Source organism: Artibeus jamaicensis, unplaced genomic scaffold, assembly GCF_021234435.1.
Source record: "Artibeus jamaicensis isolate MK-2021 breed Jamaican fruit bat unplaced genomic scaffold, CSHL_Jam_final contig_64, whole genome shotgun sequence".
NCBI lineage: Eukaryota > Metazoa > Chordata > Mammalia > Chiroptera > Phyllostomidae > Artibeus > Artibeus jamaicensis.
The window spans coordinates 14,699,179-14,725,056 of NW_026521911.1; the positions used below are offsets into that span (position 1 = coordinate 14,699,179).

A 25,878-nucleotide genomic window follows, 5' to 3' on the forward strand; every position below is an offset into this window, starting at 1 on the left:
ATGCTGGGTATTTTGGAACTTATAAATAACATAGTTGGAATATTATATAGGAATCATTATTTATTTGAATTTAATCGGCACATTTATATCGTGTCCTTCTTACCTAGAGTTTATACATGCTCAAAAAAATGGGAGCTACTGTAACAGGAACCCTTGCAGCTCTCCTAGATAGAAGTACTGTCAGCTTTAGCTAGTATTTGTTATTTGCTTATCTCTCATTTGTTGGGAGAAAGCATTTCGCCTCTTTACTGATAAGGAAATGAGACCAGGAGGTTAGGGAACTTGCCTAAAATTGCCTAGGATGTGTGGTTTAAAACAGGGATTCAGATAGAGGCAGCTTAACTCTGGAATTTAGGTTCTCAATCACTGTGACCTTTTTTCCCTGTTAGGTGAGGACACTGAGACCCATGGACACTATGTAAAATGCTGGAAGACACCTCCTTCGTTACATTTGACACGTAAGTCTAAATCACAGCTACCCCTTCAAACCACAAAATAATTCTAAACACGAGTCCTGGAGACTTCTAACTCATTAAAAGAGTTAGAACAACAAGGTATACAGACTCATAGTGGATTTTCTAGATGAAAAGTCCAATCAGATAGTAGCTGGTGACATCTTCCGGTCTCTGATAACCCCTGTGCTACCAAAGCTGCAGAAGATGACTCTTAATTCATGAATCTGTCCGCATGCCAAGAGCTTTATCATGAGACCTGGCAGCTGATGATTAAAGAGGCAGTGGAGTCTCCAGAATCAGAAATGCCCTTTCAAACATTTTCCACATTTGTTCTCGCTTCAAGCCATGATAAAATGTTTCCAGTCAAATGCACCAGCTAAAATGAACCTATTTTCTGAAAGGGAAGCAGCTACTTTGGGCCCAGACCTTCAAAAAGTTCTTGGTGCCACAGACCATGAAACGGTCAGAGGCGAAGTGGGATTGTTTCAAGTGATTTGGCCCAGAATCCCAGAGGACCTTAAAGCTTCTGAGCAGTGAACAGAAAGATTCCTGAGCGGTTATTCCCAACCCTTCTGCATTTCACAGGGATGCACTGAGCTGAGCTGAAGGCACTTGTCTGAAGCCACTGAGCATGCTAGTGAGTGGCAGAGCCAGGATCTGTAAGGAGGACTTGTACACGACCAGGTTTCAAGCAGCCTCAGTCCAGGGACTCGCTTTTGGAGCAGGCACTGCATCCTCACAATTCCACTGTGCCTACTTCCTGGTACAAACTCTCAGAATCAAATTCTGATGTCAAACAGTGTCAAGACGCTTCCCGTTTTCCAGGTTTCTCAATGAAAACTTTAGGACCAAATCAAGAAATCTTATGGTTAATGTCATAAGCCCTTACACAATAGTGTCCCTAAAATATATACACCAGCTTTTTTTGAGAGACCACAGAGAGCAGAGAGAAAGAGACACAGTGCGGGCACAGGGGAGAGAAATAATATTTTGCCCCCATATGTACATAGGAAGCTCTGTGGCTTCCTCAATGCAAACTACCTCCAACTTGCTTCACTGATAGTAGAGAAGGGGAGGAAGAGAGTTGGAATAAAATGAGCGATCGAAGACAGGAACTAATTCCTCTAGCCTGGAACTTTCTTGGTTTCTGTTGTGAACCGATTTAGGGGCTTCCCCTGCGTTGGACTGGGCACGGAAGGCCAGGCGTGACAGTCAGGGTCGCGTCACCAGCCCGGAAAATGAGCTGGAGGCCAAGAACCGAATGCAAGTCTAAATAGGTTTCCTTTTGCTACCCTGGAGAGACCGGCGCAGGACAGAAAGATCCCAGGAGGAAGTGCGAGAGGTAGTTAAAGCAACAGTTTCACGCGCCAAAAAGTGCGCTGCGAGTTTCAGCGAGAGCAAGAAACTTTTTTGTTTTCTTTGAAGCCAAGTTTCCAACCCACCAGGACAAGTCTTCTCTTTTGGCGCAGGTATGAGAGACCTGCTTCCCTCGCTTGGCTGCAACCCTTCTGCCTCGGTACTGCTTGCAGACAGACGGCGAGGCGCTCCCGCCCCCGGACCTCCTTTCCCAGCCCTCACCTGCAATGTCCCAGAGCTGAAGGCGCACCACTGTCTCCGGGTCCCAGTGAAGCACCTTGAGCGCGAAGTCCACACCAATGGTGGCCCGGTAGTGCGAGGAGAAGTTCTGGTGCACGTAGCGCTTAATGATGCTGGTCTTACCCACGCCCAGGTCCCCGATTACCAGCAGTTTATACAGGTGTTCCTTGTTCGCCGCCTGCATCCTGGCTGCCCGCCCGCCGTGCCGTGCTGAGCCTGCCGGGCCGGGAAGCGCAGCCGGGGCCTGGGCGGGAGAGAGACACCGGGAAAGCAGCGATAGTGCAAGCGCACCGCAGAGAAGGCGCTGGGCGTGGGCGAGGGGCGAAACTCCTCCCCCGCCAGCTGGAGAAACGCCCTGACGGGAGCTTGGGGGTTAATATGCCATTCCACCCAGCGCTGTGTGGCTTTGGAGAGCAGTGCAAACAGGAGGGACTCCTGGGATTGGAAAGTGGGGGTTCACGTGTTAATACCTGTTGCAGATACCTCTTGCATACAGCGCTTCACAGTTTCCAGAGTTTTTCCCGCCTGTGATCCTGTCCCTAAAGTTGTGAGGGGTGGGTTGCACCACAAAACTGAGTGTTAAAAATGTGACTTGCAGGAGATGATGGTCAGTGCCTATCCTGGCTGAAGACTGGGCTCCTGAGGGCAGGGACCCTGTAACCATCGCACACTGCAGAGAGGACCTGGGAGGAGAGGCGGCGTGTGATGTAATTTCAAGAGACAGTACCTGTGTGTAGGCCCTGCATGCCCTGGATTTTGAGGCAGTGACCTTGGGCAAGTCGTCTGAGCTGCCCCAGCCTCCCTGTGCAGTGACCTGGTAATGGTAATCCAGACCCTCAGCAGCCTTGGATTGTGAACAGGGAGTGATTTCACACGTATTCAACTATTTATAGACCAACGAGGAGGACAAATGGGCCGAAATACTGAGGGCATACAGTTTTTAGCCTCCTCCTCTCTTAGCCTAACAAGATATGAGTTTTACTGAAACAAGTTGAATAACTGGTCAGATTATTTTCAGTGATGATAGCAAGCATTCATCCAGCTGTTGCTGCATGCCAGTTTTCAGGCATGTCACTTAATCATCTCAACAGTCCAAACAATGAAAAAGCATTATTCTTCATATTATACAGATGAGGAAACCAAGACCTAGACATTTTAAGTAATGTACCCAGGGTCATACAGGTAGTGAGGGAAAAGTCAAATTCAAACCTAAGTCTTTTGGTACCAAAACGTTTTGGGGTTTTTGTTTTGTTTTGTTTTGAAATGATTCATTCTTTTAACCAATAAATATTTGTGCTTGGGATGATACAGAAATAACACAAACATTTCTGTATCTCAGAAAATTTTCCTTCTTGTGGGTGAAGACAGACAAGATAAACACAAATAAATGAACACAGTTTTTAATATATTAGTTAGTTCAAAGTAGGGAAAGGGATAAGTATTGGAATGGGGTTGATCTTTTAGATACGGTGGCCAGGGAAGGTCTCACTGACAAGGAGACCACAAACCTGGTCTCCTTGGTTTGTGATAATTCAGTACAAACCCGGAGTTGGTGAGGAAGTGGCAGAATTAGGGTTGATGACAGCAAAAGCTTCTTGTCAGACCAAAACTGCTGGTTCTGTAGATCGGAAAGTCTGGTCTGGGCAAGGAGCTAATGGCGATAGAAACAAGGATGGGGGTGAAAGTTTGAGACATACCGTGAACCAGCCCTCAGTCTAGGAGATGAACATTCTGTGCCCAATGAGTCATTTTGTACCTGAATGTGCTGGGGAAATGAGCGGTGCCCACAATGATCTCATTTCATCTTTCCAATTGCCTTATGAAGTGGAGGATTTTGTTCAGTCTATGGATGAGGAAGCCAAGACAGAGAGCAGCTTTCCTGAGGCCACACAAGTGTTAGCACGGGAATTTAAATCCAGGCCGGTGTCAGACTGAGAATGGAAGGTTTGGCACACCCTTGCTTTCTGTCTTCCTCTGACATTCAGCCTCCACAAGCAGGGGGTTGCCCTAGAGGCCTGCCTGGGCAAATCACATAACCTTTCTGAGCCTCAGTTTCCACGTCAACAACATGGGGGTAATATCTGCCTTATAGAGTTGTTGAGAAGACTAGAGAAGATATAATAAAATGCAGAACCTATAGTAGGTGCTGAATAAATGGTAGTTATTAATATCCAATGAGGAACAAGTTTTTTATACCACATTCTCTGAAAAAAACACAGAGGACAGGCACTATACATTATCAGCTTTCTGCCCTCTCACAGGGTAACTCAGGAGCCTTGCTCATAAGGAGCACTAAGTGAGGGTGTACAGAGTTGCACTGGTACATGTTTATTGAGTACAGAGATAGGTAGCCGTCACTGCTTGGTTTCCACCCACGCAGGGACACACCAGGCAGATTATATCTAAGGGAGCCAAGTATTCTCTCTACCTGCTCAATGTATTGGTCAACACGCATGGCTCTGCTTTGTAGGGAGAGGCATTCGCAGTCCTGAAGTGCTTAAGCCACTCTCAGAGTCTATAAAATTAGGGTTGATGGCAAAATAAGATTCTCATCACACCAAAAACCCTGGTTCTATAGACCTGAAAGACAAGTCTGGTCTGGGCAAGGAGCTAATGGTGATAGAAACAAGGATGGGGGTGAAAGTTTGAGACATAACGTGAGCCAGCCCTCAGTGCTACGCCGACACAACTCTTCCACAGGCCCCAGCCTGTTTCCCCAGCGGGCCCAGACTTGAGTCATCATCAGCCTCACCTGACCTCCTCCTCCGATCAGGAGAGTGCTGGAGCATCAGGTGTTCAGATTCATTGAGTGAGGCCGGCCATGATTCAGGTTTTCTGGGACTGGAAGTTCCTAAAATTAGGTGGAAGAGGACTCTTTAAGCAAAAGAAACGGATCCTGAAGTTTAAGCTCACTGTTTCTCTGGAGACAGGAAATCCCCATCAAGGACAGCAGGGGTGACCATGGTGAGCAAGCTCCTTGGCTAAGCAGGAAATATGTGCAATTTGTTTCCAGAGCCACTCATTTAAGTCTCATGACAATTCTTCACAGTGGGAAGTTTATAGTTTTATTTTTTTTAAGATTTATTTTTTGAGAAAGGAAAAGGGAGGTAGAAAGAGAGGGAGAGAAACATCAAGGTGTGGTTGCCTCTCACACACCCTCAACTGGGAACCTGGCCCGCAACCCGGGCATGTGCCCTGACTGGGAATCAAACCAGCGACCCCTTGTTTCACAGGCCGGCACTCAATTCACTGAGCCACACCAGCCAGGGCTTGGTTTGTATTTTTAAAATCTTTTAGACTTTCATGGCTGGGTGAGCACCCCAAGTTAGCTGTTCAGTGATATGTTTTTGAAGGTCACTCAAGGTCTCTGAACCTCTGGGTCCTCTGGGTAAAATGAGGGAGCGGGGCTACAAGATCTCTGGGGAGTACTTTTGACTAAGATATCAGAATTCTAGCTCTTCTAGACATTCCCTGGAAGGAGTGACACCCCCACTGGTTCTAATCACCCCCACCATAGCCCCATTACCCAAGAGGTGAAGTTTTCTACCCCGAACTCCACCTGCCCCTCCTTGAGGAGGTTTGGGAGAAAGGCTAGGAAAAGGCCATTCCGAAGCCAACATTATGCCATGGTTCTCATCTGGTTACATGGCTCTATTCTCTCCTCAGCTGTCGTACCTTCCCACTCCCTCACCCCCAACTCACCAATCCCCCCCCCCAAAGAAGGGCTCTGCAAGCACATTCTTTTTTTCCAGAGAGCAAACCTTTCTGTGCTCCCTTGCCTTGCTTTGAACCTCTTTCCTTCTCTCAGAATTAGACTACAAATAAGAAGCCAGGCGGCTGGGGACAGAAATGTAAACTAGATGCAGGCTAGAGCAGATTAGATGAAAGGGCACTTGGATAGGTAGACCACCCTTCCTCCTTTCTCTCTTTACCCACACATGCTGAGGCTTTATAAGAATTCATCTGTCCCAACCTGTGGATCCATCTGCTTCAGACTCTTGGGGACTATGCAGGAGGATGCCTGGCTCCATCCTGCCAAGCAGGCTCTCCCTCCTTGCAGGAAAAATGGCTGGGGTTTTGCCATGTGTCTCCTCCTCCCAGCAGCCGCACCGCTGTTTCCACAGTCGCTCTTGGAGCATCTCTGATGATCTGTGGACAATCTCACTGCCCTCGAATGGCTAACCCACAACATACCCTCACCTAAAGAACAGAAATGCAGGTGGCTCAAGTCTGTAAAAGGTGTGTAAGACCGCAAAGTGCTCAGACTTCAAGCATGGAATGGCATTCCCAAAGGCACAGGGTCACATTTCTGGGTCTTCACTCCTTGCTGCCTAATGTGGGTACAACTTCTGGTGCTTGCAAATGCTTGGAAACGGCTTTGAAACATAAACATGAACTCCTCATAATTCCTTCCCAGGGCTGCTGTGTTAGATGAGTCCCTATGACATTAGCTTATTTGCTTTCACCAGTAAGAGAGCCATAAAGAGTGAGTCATTAGCTTATATGGCTCTTAATTATTGCTCTGAAGACATACTTCAATGACTATAAGATAGGGTGCTACAGAGTCTGTTGTAGGAAACTAAAGTAATTTTTGTTAGATTAGTGCAAAGAATATATCTTCAAAGAGACGGGCTTTGCTCTGAAGAAAAGCCTCTAAGGAATGACCATAGAATTTATCACACAAACAGGGACTCTGAAGAGTGAAAGGGGGCACTATTAATAATTACACCAAACCACAGGAACAAGCCAGAGCTGTCCTAAAGCATGTTCATTCCTGAGGCAGATGGTTAGAGTCTTCAAACGACATCTACAACTAAGAATGGCATTTGAAAAATCTCCTAAATCACCATTTTAATAAATAGTTCTGCCAAGTTAAGGCTGCAGCTCATTTTTCTGTTGTCTACAAAGAGTTCCCCTTTTTCTACTAGGCTTGTCTGAGGCCTGTGCTAACTTGCAATGGGAGTTACATTCAGTATTGATTCAGGACAGAGCAATTGTCTGGAAGGGTGCAATAATTTTTAGATTATTTGGAGAGAGGCCAAGGTGGATTCTGCATGGGAAGTGCTTGAAATGAACCCATTTCAGTCCATGAAAATTTTGATGCTGGACTTTTTTTCTCAGAAAGAAAAACTATAATAAAATATTTACTGATTATCATCAGAAACTATTTGCAGGTGAGTTTCTGAAACCACTGTTAGTTTGGACCAAGAAAATTAGATTCTGCCCTAAACTATTTTCAGCAAATGTATTACCAATTAACATCTTGCACCATAGCTGCCCACATTAGACTTGCATTAGACACTGAGGCTGAGTTGGGACTCGTTTGTCTCCTAACCCACCCAGCAGGGATGAGCATAAATGAGCTACAGAATACTCAACAGGCAAGCATGGAGAAGAACATTTAAGTAAAGTGATTCTATATGAAATCAGAGTTTCAACTTCCTTGCATTTGCTGGCTACCATGGGCCAAATCCTTTATCTTGGTTACTTTATTTAACCCTCACGACCACCCTGGTAGTAGGTACCCCCACTTGATAAAGAAGGAAATGGGACTCAAAGAATTTAAATGATTTTCCCAAAGGGACAGAATGAAAAATTTAACTTCTCACTTCTAAGTGGATGCTTTGCCTACTATACTACGATTCTTTACATGTGGTTAAGAATCCAGGTCCAGTTGTACTTCTGCTGAATGACTACATATCAGGTCATAAAGAAAAAAAGGGTGATTCAAATTCTATTTTACAAAGTCCTAAGTGTGTAGGGAATCACCCAATAAAAGAGGAAAGGAAAAATCTATGATTCAAAGATAAAAGTATACATTCCACACTCACTCCACGACTCAGGCAAAAAGGCAACACGGGAAACGCAGCACGCAGTGCGTCAGTGGGAGTGATCTTACCCCATGAGAAGACAGCATAAACCAAGGAGTCTACCTCTGCTGCTCTCAGAGAAGGCAACAGCTTAATAATACTGAGTCACTCCTGTGAATAAGAACCTATCCGTAACAAGTGGGGACACAGGGACTGATAAGGTCTAGCTCTGGGGATATAACTCAAGAAAATTAGTGACAGGCCATTGGGACACCAATCAAGGAATATTTGTGTGCAAAGCACTGTGACAGAATTGTTTTTTTCAGGAGCAGGGTCAGGAGTGGGGTCTCAGATTTATGTATAAGAATGTGTAAGATATAATAAGATATAAGCCTCTACCATCAACACGTTTGTATTCTGGCCCCAGTCAGTGTGGCTCCAGTAGTGACTGAATGTGGCTTCAACGTTCCAGGTTGGAGTGTTGTCCAGTAAACCGAAAGGTCATAGGTTCCATTCCCTGTCAGGGCTCATGCAGAGGCTGCAAGTTTGGTCACTGGTTGGGACATGAACAAGAGGCAATAGATTTATGTTTCTCACATTTACATTTCTCTCCCTCCCTTCTCCTCTCCATAAAATCAATAAGCATGTCCTCAGGTGAGGGTTAAAAAAATGTTTGTATTCTGGTTACAGCGTCAGTCACCATGTACACATATGACCCCCCCCCTTCCTCTGAGGTCCCTTCCCTGGCCCCTTCCCTTCTTTTCTGCCCACTGCTCAAGTGTGCTAGCTTTCCCCCTGGGGACTGGCTGTCCCTGGTGAGCTCGTCATCCACTCCTGTGGCTGTAGAGCAAAAAGGGCCAGACAGGAAACTGAGGAATCAAGCAACTTACTTGATTTCACATTTGACTTTCACCACTCACCAGTTATAAAAACTTAGTAAAGTAATTTAACTTCTGTAAGCCTGTCTACTCGTGTGCAGAATGAGGACAGTAATATCTACCTCCTAAAGTTCTGAGGGAGCCGAAATGAAGCAATGCAGTGAATTGCTTATTAGCACAGTGTCTGGCCCAGGATGTGCACTGAAAAGAAAACATGAAACTACCAGATGTCTGCTGGATTGTTTCTATGTCTGTGTTAAAACCCAGCCTTACTCCTGCTCTCTACACCCTTGTTCCAACCACCTTTGGGCCATTTCTACTAGGCTTTCTGGCAGGCATTTCAAATGCAAAGGGTGTAAAACTGAACTCATTATCTACCCTAACAGACTTGTTCCTTTTCCTGTGTTTCTGGTTTTAGTCAGTGGTTTCGTCCTCACCGAAGTCTACTAAGCCTAAAACTCAGTCCCACATGACTGTTCCCTCTTTCCCCTTCACACATCCTATCAGCCTGCATCCTCTGATTCTCCCAAATTCCTGAGTGGTCCTCTACTCCGTAAAGGTACTGCTAGACCTCAAAGGTGAATGTGTACTTAATAATATCGTGGGCAAAGGGTTTTTAAGCAGTATGTAAAAGGCGGAAACAATAGAAGAAAAAAACATTTTAAACATGTATATATAAAACAAATGGGGATTGTAACCTCGAGAAAAAAATGCTGCATTTAGGACAGAAAAAAGAGAACACACACACACATATATATAGCTCTTACAAATTATTTTAAAACATCCTACTAGATAAGGGACAGGGGTGTAAATAAACAATTGACCACACAGGAAAACAAAAAAAGCCAATAGTAGTGTGAAAAAAATATTTGTCACTAGTAATGGAAGTAGTAAAATCATCTCTTATATGAAAAAGCTGTGGGAGGGAAATTTGGTTACACATATCAAAAACCTTAGAAATTTTTGTGCCTTTTACCTAACAATTTCATTTGTAGGAATTTATGGTAATGAAATCATTGGAAAAAGAGGTTTGTACACATTTAACTTCAGGATGTATATAGCAGTGTTGATTATCATAGAAGAAAAATTGGAACTTTCTAGATATGCTAAATACCATAATGCTATAAATATGTAATGATACACCATACAACCCTTATAAATGATGTTAAAGAAAAATATTGCATGACCTGGAAAGATGTTCACAGTGTTTTTTAACATTTAAAAATTAGAAAAAAGTACGAAATATTATAGTAGCCAGTTTGGCTATATAACATAATCATATAACAGTGTATATAATTTTCATTTTATATGTGTGTATGTGTCCTTGTATATAGATACAGATACACACACAAAGGTGTAGAAAACTATACATCAGTGTGTCATCAGAGACCAGCTCTAGATGATGAGGTTACTGCTTTTTATATATTTTTCTACTTTTATTTTTTTTTCCTCTTTTACTTTCACAGGAACATTATTTATTTAGGAGAAGAAAACAACTTTCTTTTCAGAAATGAACGTGCATCTAATGGGTCTTGGAGGAGGACTTCCAGCAGCTCCGGTCCCAGGTTTCAGAGATCATCACCGAAATGGCTTTTCCAGGCCTCTCCCCAAGGTGTTCAGCATCACTGTTTTATTTAGTATTTCTTGGCCAACCTTTAGAGTGCCCATCCCACTAATCTGATCACTGCCAAGACATTTGCCCTCCGAAGGGAACCAATGCACCATTTCCTACGTGGCAAATCAGGCTGCAGCACGCAATACAAAGTCTCCACACTGCCATGGACTGACTGCCACACAGCCTACTGTTCATAGATCACTGACCAGAGCCTCCGCCACCAGTTCTATGTGTCTTAAAGGAACACTGCCTTTCGTCCAAAGATTCAGCCCTCCCAAACATGATACCATCTTTGCCTCTTTCCTGCCTGTGCCCTGTATTTCCACTCTGACATCAGTTTGCTGATTCATCCCTCCAACATCCCTCCCACCCACCCTTTCATTTCAATCCCTCTCAACGTTTCATCCAAAAGCTGCTTCCTCAGGAAATCTCCCTGACTCTGTTTCCCCTGCCTACACCTCTGTTACCACTCCAGGATTCTTTAAAAATAAATGGTTTCAGTAGCAGACTGCTCTACTCACCACCTCTGAACTTATTTTATGTGCAGGGGGAATAAACTCTATCTTATTTAATCCTTCTGAGTTGTGTTTTCAGTTATACGCAACCAAACCAAATGCTAAATGATAAAAGTCCTTGAGTCAGACAGGAAGAAGAAGTCATCTCCATCCAGAGCACAAGACTATATAATAACAGTTCATATGTATAACATCTCATCAGTCTATATCCTACCAACATTCTTTTTACACATTTCCTCCCAATCTATACCCTACTAGCACCTGGCACAGCACCGGCCATGTCATACCTGTGTGCTCAAAACATGTTCTGTCCTCATTCAGGCCAACCTGCATTTAGTGTCTTGACTTGCACAGACACTCAGTGAATGTTTTAATCACAACAGAAAAATGAACCACATGAAATCATATCTTATGTTACTGCCAACCACTTTGAGCCCTGGATGTAATCAGCTGGCTTCCCCCACCCCACCCTCGAGAAGGAACTTGAGCGTGGCTGCAGGCTTCCACAGTGAACAGTGGGAAGGTGGGAGTCAAGACTGCTGAACAGGAAGTTTTAAGGACTGTTTTCTGTTTCTGACTGTGCCAGGAACTCCCAAGTCAGCCTGGACCCTTCACCTCACATGCTCCAAGTCTCTTTAAATAGCATCTTTACACTGATAAGACTTTCTCAAAGATAATCTGACTATATGCATTGAGTCTATAGGCATAATTATCAAACAACTAGTAAATGTTCTTTAACCAGATGTTCCTGTTTTAAGAATTCATCCCCAAGGAAATAATCAGTCTTTCAAAGATCTATGCACAAGATACGAATGTAGCACAGATTTTAGTAGCAACCTGAGTACCTTGGAGAAGAGATTCTTACCTAGACAGCTAGGATCATCTTCTCCAAGTAGAGGATATTGTTGTACAAGTTGACCTATGTAACAGGGAATAGAGACACAAAGAGGACCAGAGGCACCCCAGACATGTCTACTGGGCTTCTCGAGGCTCATAATCTCATCATAAATTCCAAAAAAAATGGCACCAGGCCCTCTAGGTTGTTGGATATCATAATGCTCAAGATGATCAGTGCTATAATACCCCAAACTCCAGGACCTCTCCAACAGGTACTTACAATAGGTTAGATAAGAGGCTCTCCTCCTCCACTGAAACAGTCTTGTTTAGTGCTCCTGATGACAGCCATTGCTGAGGCTTCCTCCACTTGAAAAAATTCTTCCACCAAACACTTGCTATTGACTAATTGAAGATAGGATTCTCCAGTAATCCAGTCTGGGCCCATGGGTTTTTTTAAATTATTATTTTATTTTAATTGTTATTCAACTACAGTTTTCTGTCTTTTACTCCCATCCCAGTCCAGCCCCCCAGCCCTCCCCACCTCCCTCCCATTTCCAACCCACCCCCCTAGTTTTTGTCCATGTGTCCTTTATAGTTGTTTCTGTAAACTCTCCCCTTTTCCCCTGAAATTCCCTCTTCTCCCCTCTGGTCCCTGTCAGCCTGTTCTCTATTTTGGTGTCTTTGGTTATATTTTGCTTGTTTGTTTTGTTGTTTAGATTCCTGTTAAAGGTGAGAACATAGAGTAAGGGACATAAAAGGAAGAATAAATAAATGGGCCCATGGTTTTGATGAACACATCTCTCAGCTGTACAGGAAAAAATTTGTGCATGGCCTGTGACACCTTGGTTTAGTTGATGTGAGCTCCTCTGGGAGTGAAACAGTTTAATCAGCTGAATCACTCCTGAGTCATCTGTGGTAACTCAGTTTACCTTGCATTAGGAATTTGTTAAATAAAAGGTTTTACAGTTTGTTACTTCTTCCCTACTTAGGAAAATTTTATACTACCAGGAACTTTTCTTGAACCACTTTTAAATCAGATAAGCAAGTTCCTAAAACTTCCCCAACGCCACCCACATCGGGCTGTGGCCTCTCAAATCCGTGGCCGGGTCTTCCAGCTCCTACTATGCAGGGCTGACATTCTTTCCTGCTGACACAGACTCCTGAAGCTCAGCTTGGGGGATTAGACAGCCCCTTGCCCTCCAGAGAAATGGGCCAAATAAACAATAATTGGAGATGAAAAGAATTTTCACAGTTTCAACTAAGGCTAAGAAGATTACTGTATTCTAACCCTAATCACAGTGGTAGCTTTACCCCCACCAGGGTTCACAGTGAGGTCACAAGTCACTGGCAGTAAATAGAGGCTTCAGAAGAGTAAGAGTTATGCATCAACACACATTGTCTGCTGTTTGCTAATTAACTAGTGCAGCATGATATCTGTTATACAAAGAAGTTAGCAAAACTAGGAAAAACAACATTTGGAACACTGGGCTGACAAGCATTCCTGAAAAGGCAGTAATTATGTCCCAGCAAGGGAAGAACTGTTTGTCCTGGCTGACAGTAGGAAATAAATGAAGCAGTTCTTGGGGATTGACAAAGCTAAGAATATGATACTAATTCTTAACTTTGCATTCATCATGGCTCTTCAAATTACACTTAAAAAGACAAATTAGGTCCTGATCAAGATGGCAGCATAAGTAAACATTCTACTCAGAACCTCCCACAGCCACATCAAAATTACAACTGAATTACAGAAAGACCACCATTCACAACTAACTGCTTGACATCCAGATGAACATAAGGCCTATACCTATGGCTATCAAATAGAAGCTACATAGGGAGTGGTAGGAATGGTAGAGACACAGGACAAGCTGGTCTCACACCCATGTATGATGTTTAAAAATTGGGAGAGATGTCTTGGCTGTGGAAGTACTCCAAGAGGAGCAAGGGTCCCAGGCCCATACCAAGCACCCCAACCTAGGGTTCCAATGCTGGGGAGAGAAGTCCCTATAACTTCTGGCTGTGAAAACTAGCAGAGATTGTGATTGAGTGAAACAGAGTGCTTCTGAAGTCCCAGGCACTCCTATTACAGGCCCTCATGAAGTTATTGAGACTTACTCACTTTGACCTCCAGCACTGGGGCGGCAGCTCAAAAGGCACCAGGACATACAAGGAGGAATGCCCAGTGAACTGTAGCTTTAGACTGAGGGCTAGAGGGGCAGCTCTGTCCCATGCAGAACTGCTGGCAGAGACCAATGTTTCTTTGCTGAGCCCTCCCCTACAAAGCCAGCAGGTGGGTACCATATCTGAGTCTCCAACAACATGGCTAACACTGTTTACCCACCCTAGTCATTCCTTGAGACCCCACTCCACCCAACTTTCCAGCCCACCCAAGCAGTTTCCAGTAGCTTTACCATACAAGCATCTCTTGGCTTATGCTTCATACTTTCCTCAAATCTTTCCAAAAAACATCATCTAGCCTCTACATACCCTGTACCTCTTCTAAGTGGTCCCAAACCCAGCACTAGTGATAGCTAGCCTTGGTTTGCAGCTTGGCCTCTCCCAAGCACCTCCAAGCCCAGCGCAAGTAGCTGCCATCTGCAGATGGCTTTGTAGCTCATGACAGGTGGCCCAGGGCAGGGCATATATGGCAGCTCACCTTGGCCTATGTCAGGATGCACAAAAACAGCTTACCCATTGGACAGCTTCAGATAACACCAAAGCACCACCCAGCCACCTCCATTAGCAAAAGACTTGGGATGTACTCAGTGGGTATCTGAGCCCTACTGAAGTGAGTTCTGCTCAATGGGGTCAGCCTCTGCTCGGCAGATCCAACGTGGTGGTCTCACCCAGTCTTTGAATCTAATCAGCCTGGGGATAAATTCTTCCCATTGAATACCAACAGCAATCAAGGCTCAACTACAACAGGAGGGCACATACAATGCACACAGCTTGGTTAATGGCGGAGGCTGTGCCACTATGCTCTACCAGACACCTACTGCATAAGGCTACTCTACCAACATGAAGAGAAGCACAGTTCTACCTAATACATAGAAACAAACACAGGGATGCTGCAAAAATGAGGAGACAAAGAAACATAGCTAAAGTGAAAGAACAGAACAAAACTCCAGAAAAAAAAAAAACTAGACAAAATGGAGACAAGCAATCTACCAGATGCAGAGTTCAAAACACTGTTAATAAGGAAACTCAATGAACATAGGAGAAGAGGAAAGGAATTTATTGAGATGTTCAACAAAGAGACAGGAAACATAAAAATGGATATAGAAAACATAAAAGGAACCAGTCAAGATAAAGAATACACTCCAAAAATAAGAAAGCAGAAAACACCCAATCAACAGCAAAAAGAAAGAAGAATCCAAAAAATGAGGATAGTGTAAGGATGCTTTGGGACAAGTCCAATACCAACATTAGCATTATAAGGGTGCTGGAAGAAGAAAAGAGAGAGCAATAAGTTGAAAACCTATTTGAAAATATAATGATAGAAAAGTTCCCTCATCTTGTGAAGAAAATACACATACAAATCTCAAAAGCTCAGAGAGTCCCAAACATGATGAATCTAAAGAGACCCGCACCAAGACCCATCATAATTAAAATACCAAAGGTTAAAGAAAAGGAGAGAATCTTAAAAGCAGCAAAAGAAAAGCAGTTAGTTACCTACAAGGTAACTAAGACTGTCAGTTGATTTCTTAACAGAAACTTTGTAGTCAGAAGGGATTGACAGGAAATATTCAAAGTGATAAAAAGCAAGGATCCACAACCAAGATTACTCTCCCCAGCAAAGCTGTTATTTAAAACTGAAGGATAAAAAGCTTCTTAAAAAAGAAAAGGCTAAAGTAGTTCATCACCACCAAGCCAGTATTACAAGAAATGTTAAAGCATATTCTGGAAGAAGAAAAAGAAGGAGGAGGAGGAGGGGTCAAAATACAAATAATAAAATGACAATAAATACATATCTGTCAACAATTACTTTAAATGCAAATGGATTAAATGCTCCAGTTAAAAGATACATAGTGCCTGAATGGATAACAAAACAAGACCCTTCCATATGCTGTCTACAAGAGACTCACTTCATATCAAAAGACATATACAGACTGAAAGTAAAGGAATGAAAAAAGTTAGTTCATGAAAATGGAAACAAAAATGCTGAGGTAGCAATACTTATACCAGACAAAATAGTCTCTAAAACAAAGGCTACAGCAAGAGACAAATAAGAACCCAGCATTCCACTTCTGGGTATCTATCTAAAGAAACCCAAAGCAATACATTGAAATGCCACAGACATCCATATGTTTATTGCAGCGTTATTTACAATAACCAAAATATGAAGTAAACTAACTGCCATCAAGAGATGAATGGATAAAGAAATGGTGCAAATATACAAAGGAATATGATTCAGCCATAAAAAAATAATGAAATCTTGTCATCAATAACCACATGGATGAACCTAGAGGGTACTATGCTAAGTGAAATAAGTCAGATAGAGAAAGACAAATGCGAGATGATTTCATTTATACGCGGAATCTAAAAAATAAAATAAAATAAATGAATAAGCAGAACAGAAACAGATTCATAGATACAGAGAACAGTTTGACAGTTGCAAGAGGGGAGGGGTGTGGGGGAAATGGGTAAAAACAGGTGAGGCAATTTAGAAATACAAATTGGTAGTTGCAGAATAGTCATGGGGATGTGAAGTACAGCATGGAGAATATAGTCAATAATTCTGTAGTAACTATATATGGTGTCAGATGGATACTAGATTTATCAGGGTGATCACTTCATAAATTATGTAACTATCTAATCATGGGTTTGCACACCTAAAACTAATATACAGTATGTCAACTATAATTTAAAACTTAAAAAAACTATTTTTTAAATGGACAAAGGGCTTGAATAGACATTTCTTCAAAAATATCTTTGAATGGCCAATAAGCATAAGAAATATGTTCAACATCATAAATCATTAGGTAAATACAAATCATAACTATTATGAGAATACTACATCACACCCATTAGTATGACAGTTATTAAAAAAATAGGAAAAACTGTTGGCAAGTATCTGGAGAAATCAGTAGACTTGTGCACTGTTGGTGGAAATGTGAAATGGTGCAGCCATTGTAGGAAACAGGCAGTTCCTCAAAAGATTAAAAATAGAATTAGTATATGATCCAGCAATGCCACTTCTGGGTCCATGACCAAAAGAATTGAAAGTTGGGTCTCAAGGTAATATTTCTACACCCAACTTCAGAGCAGCATTGTTCACAATAACTAAAATGTACAAGCAAAATGTGGTATTACATACAGGGGAATATTATTCAGCCTGGAGAGGAAAGGAAATTCTGTAATATGCCACATGGTTGAACCTTGAGAACATTATGCTGAGTGAAATAAGCCAGTCACAAAAAGACAGATATTGTATGATTCTACTTATATGAGGCACTTATAGCATTCAAAATCATAAATAAAGACAGAACCTATAATGGTGGTTGCCAGAGCCTAGGTGAAGGGTAAAATGGAGAGTTATTGTTTAATGGGTACAGGTAGAGTTTTAATTTTATGAGATAAAAGAGTTGTAGAGATGGATGGTGGTCCTGCAATATACTTAATACCACACAACTGAACACTTAAAATGGTTAAGACAGTACATTTTATGTGTATTTTAAAATAATAAAAATGAATAAATGAATTTAAAAAGCTGAATTATTGAGTTTAGTCTCAGCTCTACAACTTAATTGCAGTGAGACTTCAGCAGTCATTGGATCTCTCTGAGCCTCAGATTCTTTACCAGTGAAATGTAATGTAGTATCCACACTCTCTACTTACAAAAATCAAATCACATAAATGACTGAACAATTGTTTATTGCAATCAAAGAGATCGCTATACAAAAGTAAGTTATAATTTCTTACTATTCCTGCTGTCTTCACTAAAGACTAAAAGAAGTCTGTTATAAGACTTAATACTAATATTCGACTAAAACTTAAACCATGGAGCTAAAAGTATTCTATTGCCCAAAATATAAATCAAAAAGGATTCAACCTTCTCTAAGAAAGATCACTGAACATTGCAACTAGAAGTTACTTCCTAGCCCCTTTGAAAGTCTGTAACACTTTCACTACAAACATTTTATTTCATCATTTATTTCTTTGGGATGTGTATAGGTAGATATGTAAAAATACTGTTATAGCAATACTATGTATGTACTTTGGATTCTTAATTCTACTTGTTGCTACTATGAGGATTTCCTTTGTTTCAAACATTATAAAACATACTTTTCGAGTCACAGTTCATTGTCTCTGAAATATATACTGAAGAAGATAAAGCTCAGCAAATTATCACCTTTGAAAACAAATAGAGCTTTTTACATATAATATCACTAGAATGTTATGTATTTTTTCCTTATCTTTAACATATTATGAGGTGATATATCACTGGGAATGCCATGTTAAGAGAGTATCATTTCCTTTTTCAAACAATAATAAAACATATGTCTTTTTTCCCCAAAATGAAATAGAAAGTCAGAATAATATTCTTCTGAAGCTAAATAAGTGCTCTTTCACATAATTTGGGAATTCATTCAAAATACAAATATCATAAAAAATCAATATGGTATTTGAACATAATTTTTAGCACATGTGAATTTTCTACATCTAATTATACTTACCACTTAGCACTTCTCATCTTGAGTGCATCAAAGCATTTCACACATCTTAATAAAGACTCAAAGTTTTTTTTAAATTAAAGATTTAGTTTGGGCTGATATTTAACAAAGAAATTCTGCAAAAATAACCTTAATAAGATGCTACATGTGATATATGGTTACAGACTCAAATTCTAGAGCACTAAAGTGAATGCTCTATTTCCAGATAAATACACAGCAAATTGAATCAAATAAACCAATTTATTTTCATTTTTGCCTATGATAATTATTTGTTAAAGTGAAATAAATACAAATAGTAATTTTTAACAAGTATGGTCAATTAGATAATAAGAATTTTACTAAATCCTCAAGCTTTTCTGCCTTTCATTTAAAATATTTTTCCTTGTCATTTTTTTAGTGTGTGATCTTTTGCAGTTATTATTTTGATGTCTAATTGTCCTTTATCAGTAACACCTGTAAAATATATCTGGGAAGTGGCAATGGACATCATCCCAATTGGACAGGGAGGCATTACTTTTATAGTCAGAAAAAGGAACTGTTGACTGAGACTTCTGGCCAAGATGGAGGTGTAGGTAGACACACTGTGCCTCTTCGCACAACCAAAGTTAAGGACAACAAAAATTTAGAAATAAAGAAACAACCAGAACTAACAGAAAATTGAACTGTACAGAAGTCCAACAACCATTCATCCAGACCTATTAGAAGGGGGGAGTCAGCAGCTGATGGATAGGAGTTGTGGCAGGAAGGAGGGGTTGTTGTCAGCAGTTGGCAGAGCCTGGGCACAGGGTGGCAACGAGCAGACCCAGTGAGAAGTGCAAGGCAGCTGGCTGACCGTGCTCACACATTCGCATGCAGATAAACCAGGCAAAAATGGGCAGTGAGACAGATTGCACAACCCAGGGCCCCAGTGCTGGAAAATAGAGCCTAAAAGCCCCAATTGAAAATACTTGTGGGAGTTGAGGTGCCAGGAGATACCCCTAGCCTCACAGGAGAGTTCAATGGAGAGACCCTCAGGGTCCTAGAACGTACACAAGCCCACCCACCCAGGAATCAGCACCAGAAGGGCCCAATTTGCTTGTGGGAAGCAGCAGAAGAGATTGAAATTCAAGAGAGAGCAGAGCAAGTGCCATTGTTCCCTCTCTGACCCCGCCCCCACATATGGCATCACAACCCAGCAACTGGGTTGATCTGCCCTGGTGTATACCTGCTCTGGCCCACAGAGCAGTCAACTGGAGCTCGAGCACCTTCCTGGAACAAATGGGTTGGGGGGACAAGAGGCGTGAAGAATGGCAGCAAGACAAAAGATTCTGATCAAGCTGCAAACTTTATTTTTCCGAACTGGGTATATATATATAGGGGAGGAGGGAGAGGAAGGAGATTAGGTTGCTTGCTATTGGCTAGCTTGAGACAAAGGAGAGTCCGCTTATTGGTTACTTGGGTGTAACTTGTACTCCTGGACACCTCATGTGCCTGTAGGTGATTGGCTTGTGGAGAGCATGTACACTTCATGTGCCTGTAGCCAATTGGCTTGTGGAGCACATGCACACGGACGCTAGCCGGAGGTTGTTTTGAAAGTCCTTGTTGATTACAGGTTCCGGTAATCAACGCAGTGTTTTTAGCTAAAGGCAAGATTCCCAACATATACCTAAGGCTCTGCCCCTCACTACATAACAGGCACAACCAGACACCCCCCCCCAAATAAAAAGGCTTGAATGAAAGAACAGATCAAAGCCCCAGAGCCAATACATCTAAGCGACCAAGAGATAGCCAACCTATCAGATGCACAGTTCAAAGCACTGGTGATCAAGATGCTCACAGAACTGGTAGATTTTGGTCGCAAATTAGATAAAAAATGAAGGCTACACTAAATGAAATTAAGCAAAATACACGGAACCAATAGTGATGGAAAGGAAACTGGGACTCAAATCAATGGAGTGGGCCAGAAGGAAGAAAGAAGCAACCAAACAGAAAAGAATAAAGAAACAAGAATTCACAAAAATGAGGAGAGGCTTAGTAACCTCTAGGACATCTTTAAACATTCCAACATCTGATTATAGGGGCACCAGAAGGGGAAGAGGAAGAGCAACAAGTGGAAAACTTATTTGAACAAATAATAAAGAACAACTTCCCCAATTTGGCAAAGGAAATAGACTTCCAGGAAGTCCAAGAAGCTCAGAGAGTCCCAAAGAAGTTGGACCCAAGGTGGAACACACCAAGGCACATCATAATTACATTATCCAAGATTAAAATGTAGGAGAGAATCCAGGAAGCAGCAAGAGAGAAGGGGACAGTCACCTACAAAGGAGTGCCCAAAGACTGTCAGCTAATTTCTCAAAAGAGACCTTACAGGCAAGAAGGGGCTGGAAAAAAGTATTCCAAGTCATGAAAGGCAAGGACTTACATCCAAGATTGCTCTATCCAGCAAAGTTTTCATTTAGAATGGAAGGGCAGATAAAGTGCTTCTCAGATAAGATCAAATTAAAGGAATTCATCATCACCAAGCCCTTATTATATGAAATGTTAAAGGGACTTACCTAAGAAAAAGAAGATAAAAATATGAACAGTGAAAGGACAGCAAACTCACAGTTATTAACAGCCACACCTAAAATAAAAGCAAACTAAGCAAACAACTAGATCAGGAACAAAACCACAGAAATGAAGATCACATGGAGGGTTAGCAACAGAAGAGTGGGAGGAGGAGAGAGGGGGAAAAGGTACAGAGAATAAGTAGCACAGATGGTACGTAGCAAATAGACGGGGGTGGCAAGAATAGTAGGGGAAATAATAGAATCTAAAGAACTTATGACACATGGACATGAACTAAAGCGAGGGAATGTGGGTGGGAGGGGGTGTGAAAGGTGGAGGGGAATGGAGGGGGGGAAATGGGGTAACTGTAATAGCATAATCAATCAAATATATTTTTTAAAAACTGTCCACGCAGCCCTGGCTGGTGTAGCTCAGTGGATTGAGCGCGGGCCCGCGAACCAGACAATCACAGTTCAATTCCCAGTCAGGGCACATTCCTGGGTTGCAGGCCAGTTCCCTGCAGGCCAGTTCCCAGCAGGGGACGCATGAAAGGCAACCATACATTGATGTTTCTCTCACTCTCTCCTTCCCTTCCCCTCTAAAGATAAATAAATAAATAAATAAATAACTGTCCACGCAACTGCCAGCCTAGGGAGGAAGAAAAGTACTGATCTCCGAAATAATATTTGTGTTTATATTCTTGACTGGATTATTCAAAGGGAGATGAGAGAGAAGAAAAGAGGATAAAAGAAATACTTGTAATCCTACTCTGTGCCAGGCACTTTTACTAATGTTGCGTCATTTAGCAATTAGTCTAACTTCAAAATAATGGTATTATCCACAATTTTACAATGAACTATTTAAAGCTCAGAGAAGGAGAGCTCAATTTCATAATTAACACAACCTGTAAGTAATGCAACAAAGCATAATCTCTTTTGCTGGTGGAAGGTCTTGCCTTCAATTTGGAAAACACACATCTGTGAAGCAGAATAAAATGAGGTATGTCTATAGCTTCAAACTTTAATGACTGTATTTTTTCCACATAATATCACATTAACAATCTAGAAATTGCCTGAATGTCTATGAGCTCTTCCCCTGCCTAATTTATGGAACTCACTCAATTTGGCTTTTTTCCAGCACACTGCAGAGTGCCTGATACCCAGGAGACACTCCATGAATGATTCCCCAAATCACAAAAAAATGGGAAAAAATGAGTTTCTGTTCTTATAAAGGAAACAAAAGGAGGCAGACACCAGAAGATAAGAACCTGGCTCAGCTCTATTTGGCTTAGAAAGTAGGCTCTCTTGAATTGCATTCAAGCAATTCAGAATTAAGACAAATTCAGATTAGGTACCACCAAGAAGTGTAATTTAGGCTCAGATGATCTCTTAAGGGCGAGGGTGGGGCGGGGCGCAAGGAGGGGCAGGGGCAGGGGCAGGAAGGAGGAAAACGTTTTCTTTAAACCAGTGACTAATATGTGAATTTTCTTCTGGTCTAGGGAAGTTCAAAGGTGTGGTCATATATTCTGAAGCTTTGGTGAATCATCACAGATCACCCTCCTACACAAGATTAACTCTCAAATAAACAGGAATTCCAAAAGCTCCTTCAGACCTGGAATTAGCCTGTTCCCAAACTCCGATCTTACGTATTTTGAAGCCTCATCACTCGGACTGAGCTGAATTCCCAACATGCAGGCCTGATACATCAGATGCTTTACTGGGAATTGGGAACTCAAGCATGAAACAGTTAGACTGTGCTTCACAATAGTTAGAATAACAGGAAGGCAGCAGTGCGGGTGGGGGCAGGGAGGGTGGTTGTTAGTGGCTGTTACAGGAAAATTCACTTGGAAACTATATTAATTACAATGCTTGGCATAGAAAGTGGCAGAAATTTCAACTAAAATAGCCTTTGACAATAAAAAGAATGTTAGCTTACATGGTTGAAAAGTCCAGTTATAGGGTGAAACCTGACAGAGTAACTTAAAAGAATTTAGAAGGATTCAGGTTTATCAGTATTTCTACTCTAGCTTCCACAATACTGGCTTCCGTTCAGAAAATCTTCAGCTATGCACCAAAGTTTTGGGCTCATCCTGTCCACACAACAGGATTATGTGTATTTCCCAGCCTTCCCTTCAGTCATTTTTGGCCCTGTGAAGGGTTCTGGCCAAAAAACCCCCAAAGCGATGCATCTACTTCCATGCACAGCCCATGCTTGACCCCCCACGCGTTCTCCTTCCACTCGCTGATGGAGGAGAGCATCGCAATCCTAGGGGCTGTAGGTAGGAGATGGCAAGCCTCGGTGGGTACCACTTGAAAGAGAGCCACCTGTGCATGAGAAGCACACATTTTAGACTTCCCATAAAAGGAAAATAAATTATAGCGTTTGAGCCATGGCATTACTTTATCGACTCACTCGCTGTAAAATGCTGATTCCAGAAGGAGGGTGGGGGATGCTACAAGAACAGTCTAAACTTTATGATGTTGATTTAGTTGTTTAGTTGTAGTTGGTTTAGTTGAAGATAGAACACTCTGGAAAGCTGGTGATCTATATTTCACAAAAGGAAAATATTTGATAAAACAAATGTTTCAGTAATTTGAAAGGTAGTTATGGGCCTGTAGTGATGTGGGAAGCTTTGGAAGACCTTTGCTCACCCAAAACCCCAGGCGCCCTGGGAGAGCGATAAGGCCGTCTGGGAAAAGCAAACAGCAGGACAGTCACAAGGACTGGGACTAGCACCCCCGCTGATAGAACTAATTTTCACATTTAGCCTTTGTACTCTGCTTCTGCCGCGTAGCTAGAACTAACTTCCACATTCTACTTCTGTATCTCGCTTTGCTACGTAGACAGGAAGACCCCGTGGACTATATAAACCCCAAGAATCCTTTGTTCGGGGCTCAGAATTTGGAGATTGACTCCTCTGGTCCCATGCACATTAATAAACCTCGTACTCCAGAATCCCTCAGTGTCTGGTTGCTTCATTTTCCTCTAACAGTAGCACAGGGGAAGTGGTTGAAAGACCCATAATCTTAGTATGCATTGCTACTATTTTAACAATTTACTGTAAGAAAGATATCAGGTTAGGTAATAGTTTTCCATCATAGATAAAAGGTAATATGTAGATTCCAAGACTTAAGGCCTCAAAGGATTGAAAAAAATGATTTATTCTAAACCTCAAAAAGAAAAAGGTAAGATTGAAAAAAAACTTTAGACAACATTAGCCTAACAATGTATGGCATGCCCGCAGATGGCTTCAGGTGGTTTCTAGGTGTTGGGAACCGCTCTGCCTGGTTTCAGAAATTGTAACTGCCCCCCATGGCTGAGTGTCCTCCGGAATGTGGGCCACAGGAGACAAAGCTTGTCTCTGGCAGCAGATGCTGCCCCTGCTTCATCTGCCTGCCCCCAAAGCATGGTCAGTGTCCATGGTGGGTACGACCCCTTAGAGAGGGGCAACCTAGGCCAGACACCGTCACTTGGGAGGCCTTCATGGAAGAACTTGGGGGGAGTTGTGACAAAGAGAGAGCAATGGACCCTTGTCCACCCCCCGACTATTCTGACATAGCTCGAGTCCCCATTTCCATCTGGGAGAAGCACTTCCTGGCTCTAATCCACTTAAGCCTAAAAACCTTTGATGGAGAAGGTGGTGCAACCCTGTGCTGAAAAGGGCAGGTATGGGGGGGGCAGTAAATCAAGCACAAGAAAGAATATGTAAAAATCCTGTAAAACCTGCTTTGTTTAGAATGCTCTCATTTAAATGATAAGGGTCCAAGCAAGAATTTTGTTCCTCAAAGTTTTATGGGTCTTTAGCTATCGGACCCTGACTGAGAATAAACCCTCATACTTCTTTGAATGCTATCTATTGTTTGATCCTTACCTGTATTCTTGTGCAAAGGAACCCAATAAAAACCCTTTGAGGAAGGGGCTCTTGGCCCTTCCCCTTTGAGGGATTGGCCACTTTTCCTCCCCAAGCAGATCACATTATGTCTCAGTCATAATTACTCTCATCTGTGGAACATGGGGGGGGGGGGACTTGTGAGGAAAGTCGCCCCCACATCTAGGTAGCCACCAATGAGAATGAGAGAGATGTGGATGAGAAAGCAGAAATAAAAATGAACCAGGTTTCATACTCATGTCCAAGAAAGAATGTTAGCGTGTGTGACAGTCATGTGAAACTGCCTGGAAACAAACAGTTCTACTAATTTTGGGGGGAAATGAACTGCTAATGAAGCTATGGACTAATACTAAAAATGCCTTGAAAAATCACACCGCAAACACAAACAAGCCCCCAAATTCCATGAACAGAAAAGAAGTAGGAAGTTTCAGGAACCCCTGAGAAAAGAATGCTTCCCCACACTAACTTCAGCTGTCACCATGAAAGGTAATGAAGGATAATGAACTAGGAAAGTACCTCCCAGCAGGAGGAGTCAGGTCCTGCAAAAAACAAAAGATGAAAAGTTCTTCTAAGAAAGAAAAATAAAATGTATTCAAGGAATCTTCCTGCATTTGTTAGGGGCCAGGGCTCTCACAATGCCTGCCTGACGGCATGTTCATCATTGCCGTAGATAACAGTCTGCAATAGAATCCCACTCTTTTCTTTGTCTAAAAGGAAAGGGTTTGTTTGTTTGCTTGTTTTGTTTTTCTTCTCCCGAGGACATTTCTTTATTGCCTTTAGAGAGAGAGGAAGGGAGAGAAGAAGAGAACATCAGTCAATCGCCTCCGGTACACACCCAGATAGGGGAGCAAGCCCGCAACCTACTCGGCCTGGGAATCGAACCCACAGCCCTTTGGCTACTGGATGATGCTCCAACCACCTGAGCCACACTGGCCAGGGCTAAATGGAAGTTGTAATTGTGGTGATCTCATTCTTGCTCCAATGCTTTTCACGGGGTGGGCATGGGAGAGCAATTAATTTCTTTTCTTTTTCTTTTTTTTGTTATTTATAGGCTGCAAAATCATTATAGGTGACATCAGACTT

The 25,878-nt window shown here is 42.2% G+C and overlaps 1 protein-coding gene across 1 annotated transcript in view; it reads right to left on the minus strand.

The window, feature by feature from the left end:
• RAB38 (RAB38, member RAS oncogene family) overlaps positions 1-25,878 on the minus strand; it is a 124,022-nt gene that overhangs the window by 46,334 nt on the left and 51,810 nt on the right. Inside the window, exons 6-7 of the mRNA XM_053670872.1 lie at positions 4,804-4,902; positions 2,034-2,590 (exon numbers count right to left, since the gene is read on the minus strand). Coding sequence (XP_053526847.1) covers positions 2,034-2,235 — 202 coding nt within the window. The 5' untranslated portion in view covers positions 2,236-2,590; positions 4,804-4,902. The remainder of the gene's footprint in view (positions 1-2,033; positions 2,591-4,803; positions 4,903-25,878) is intronic.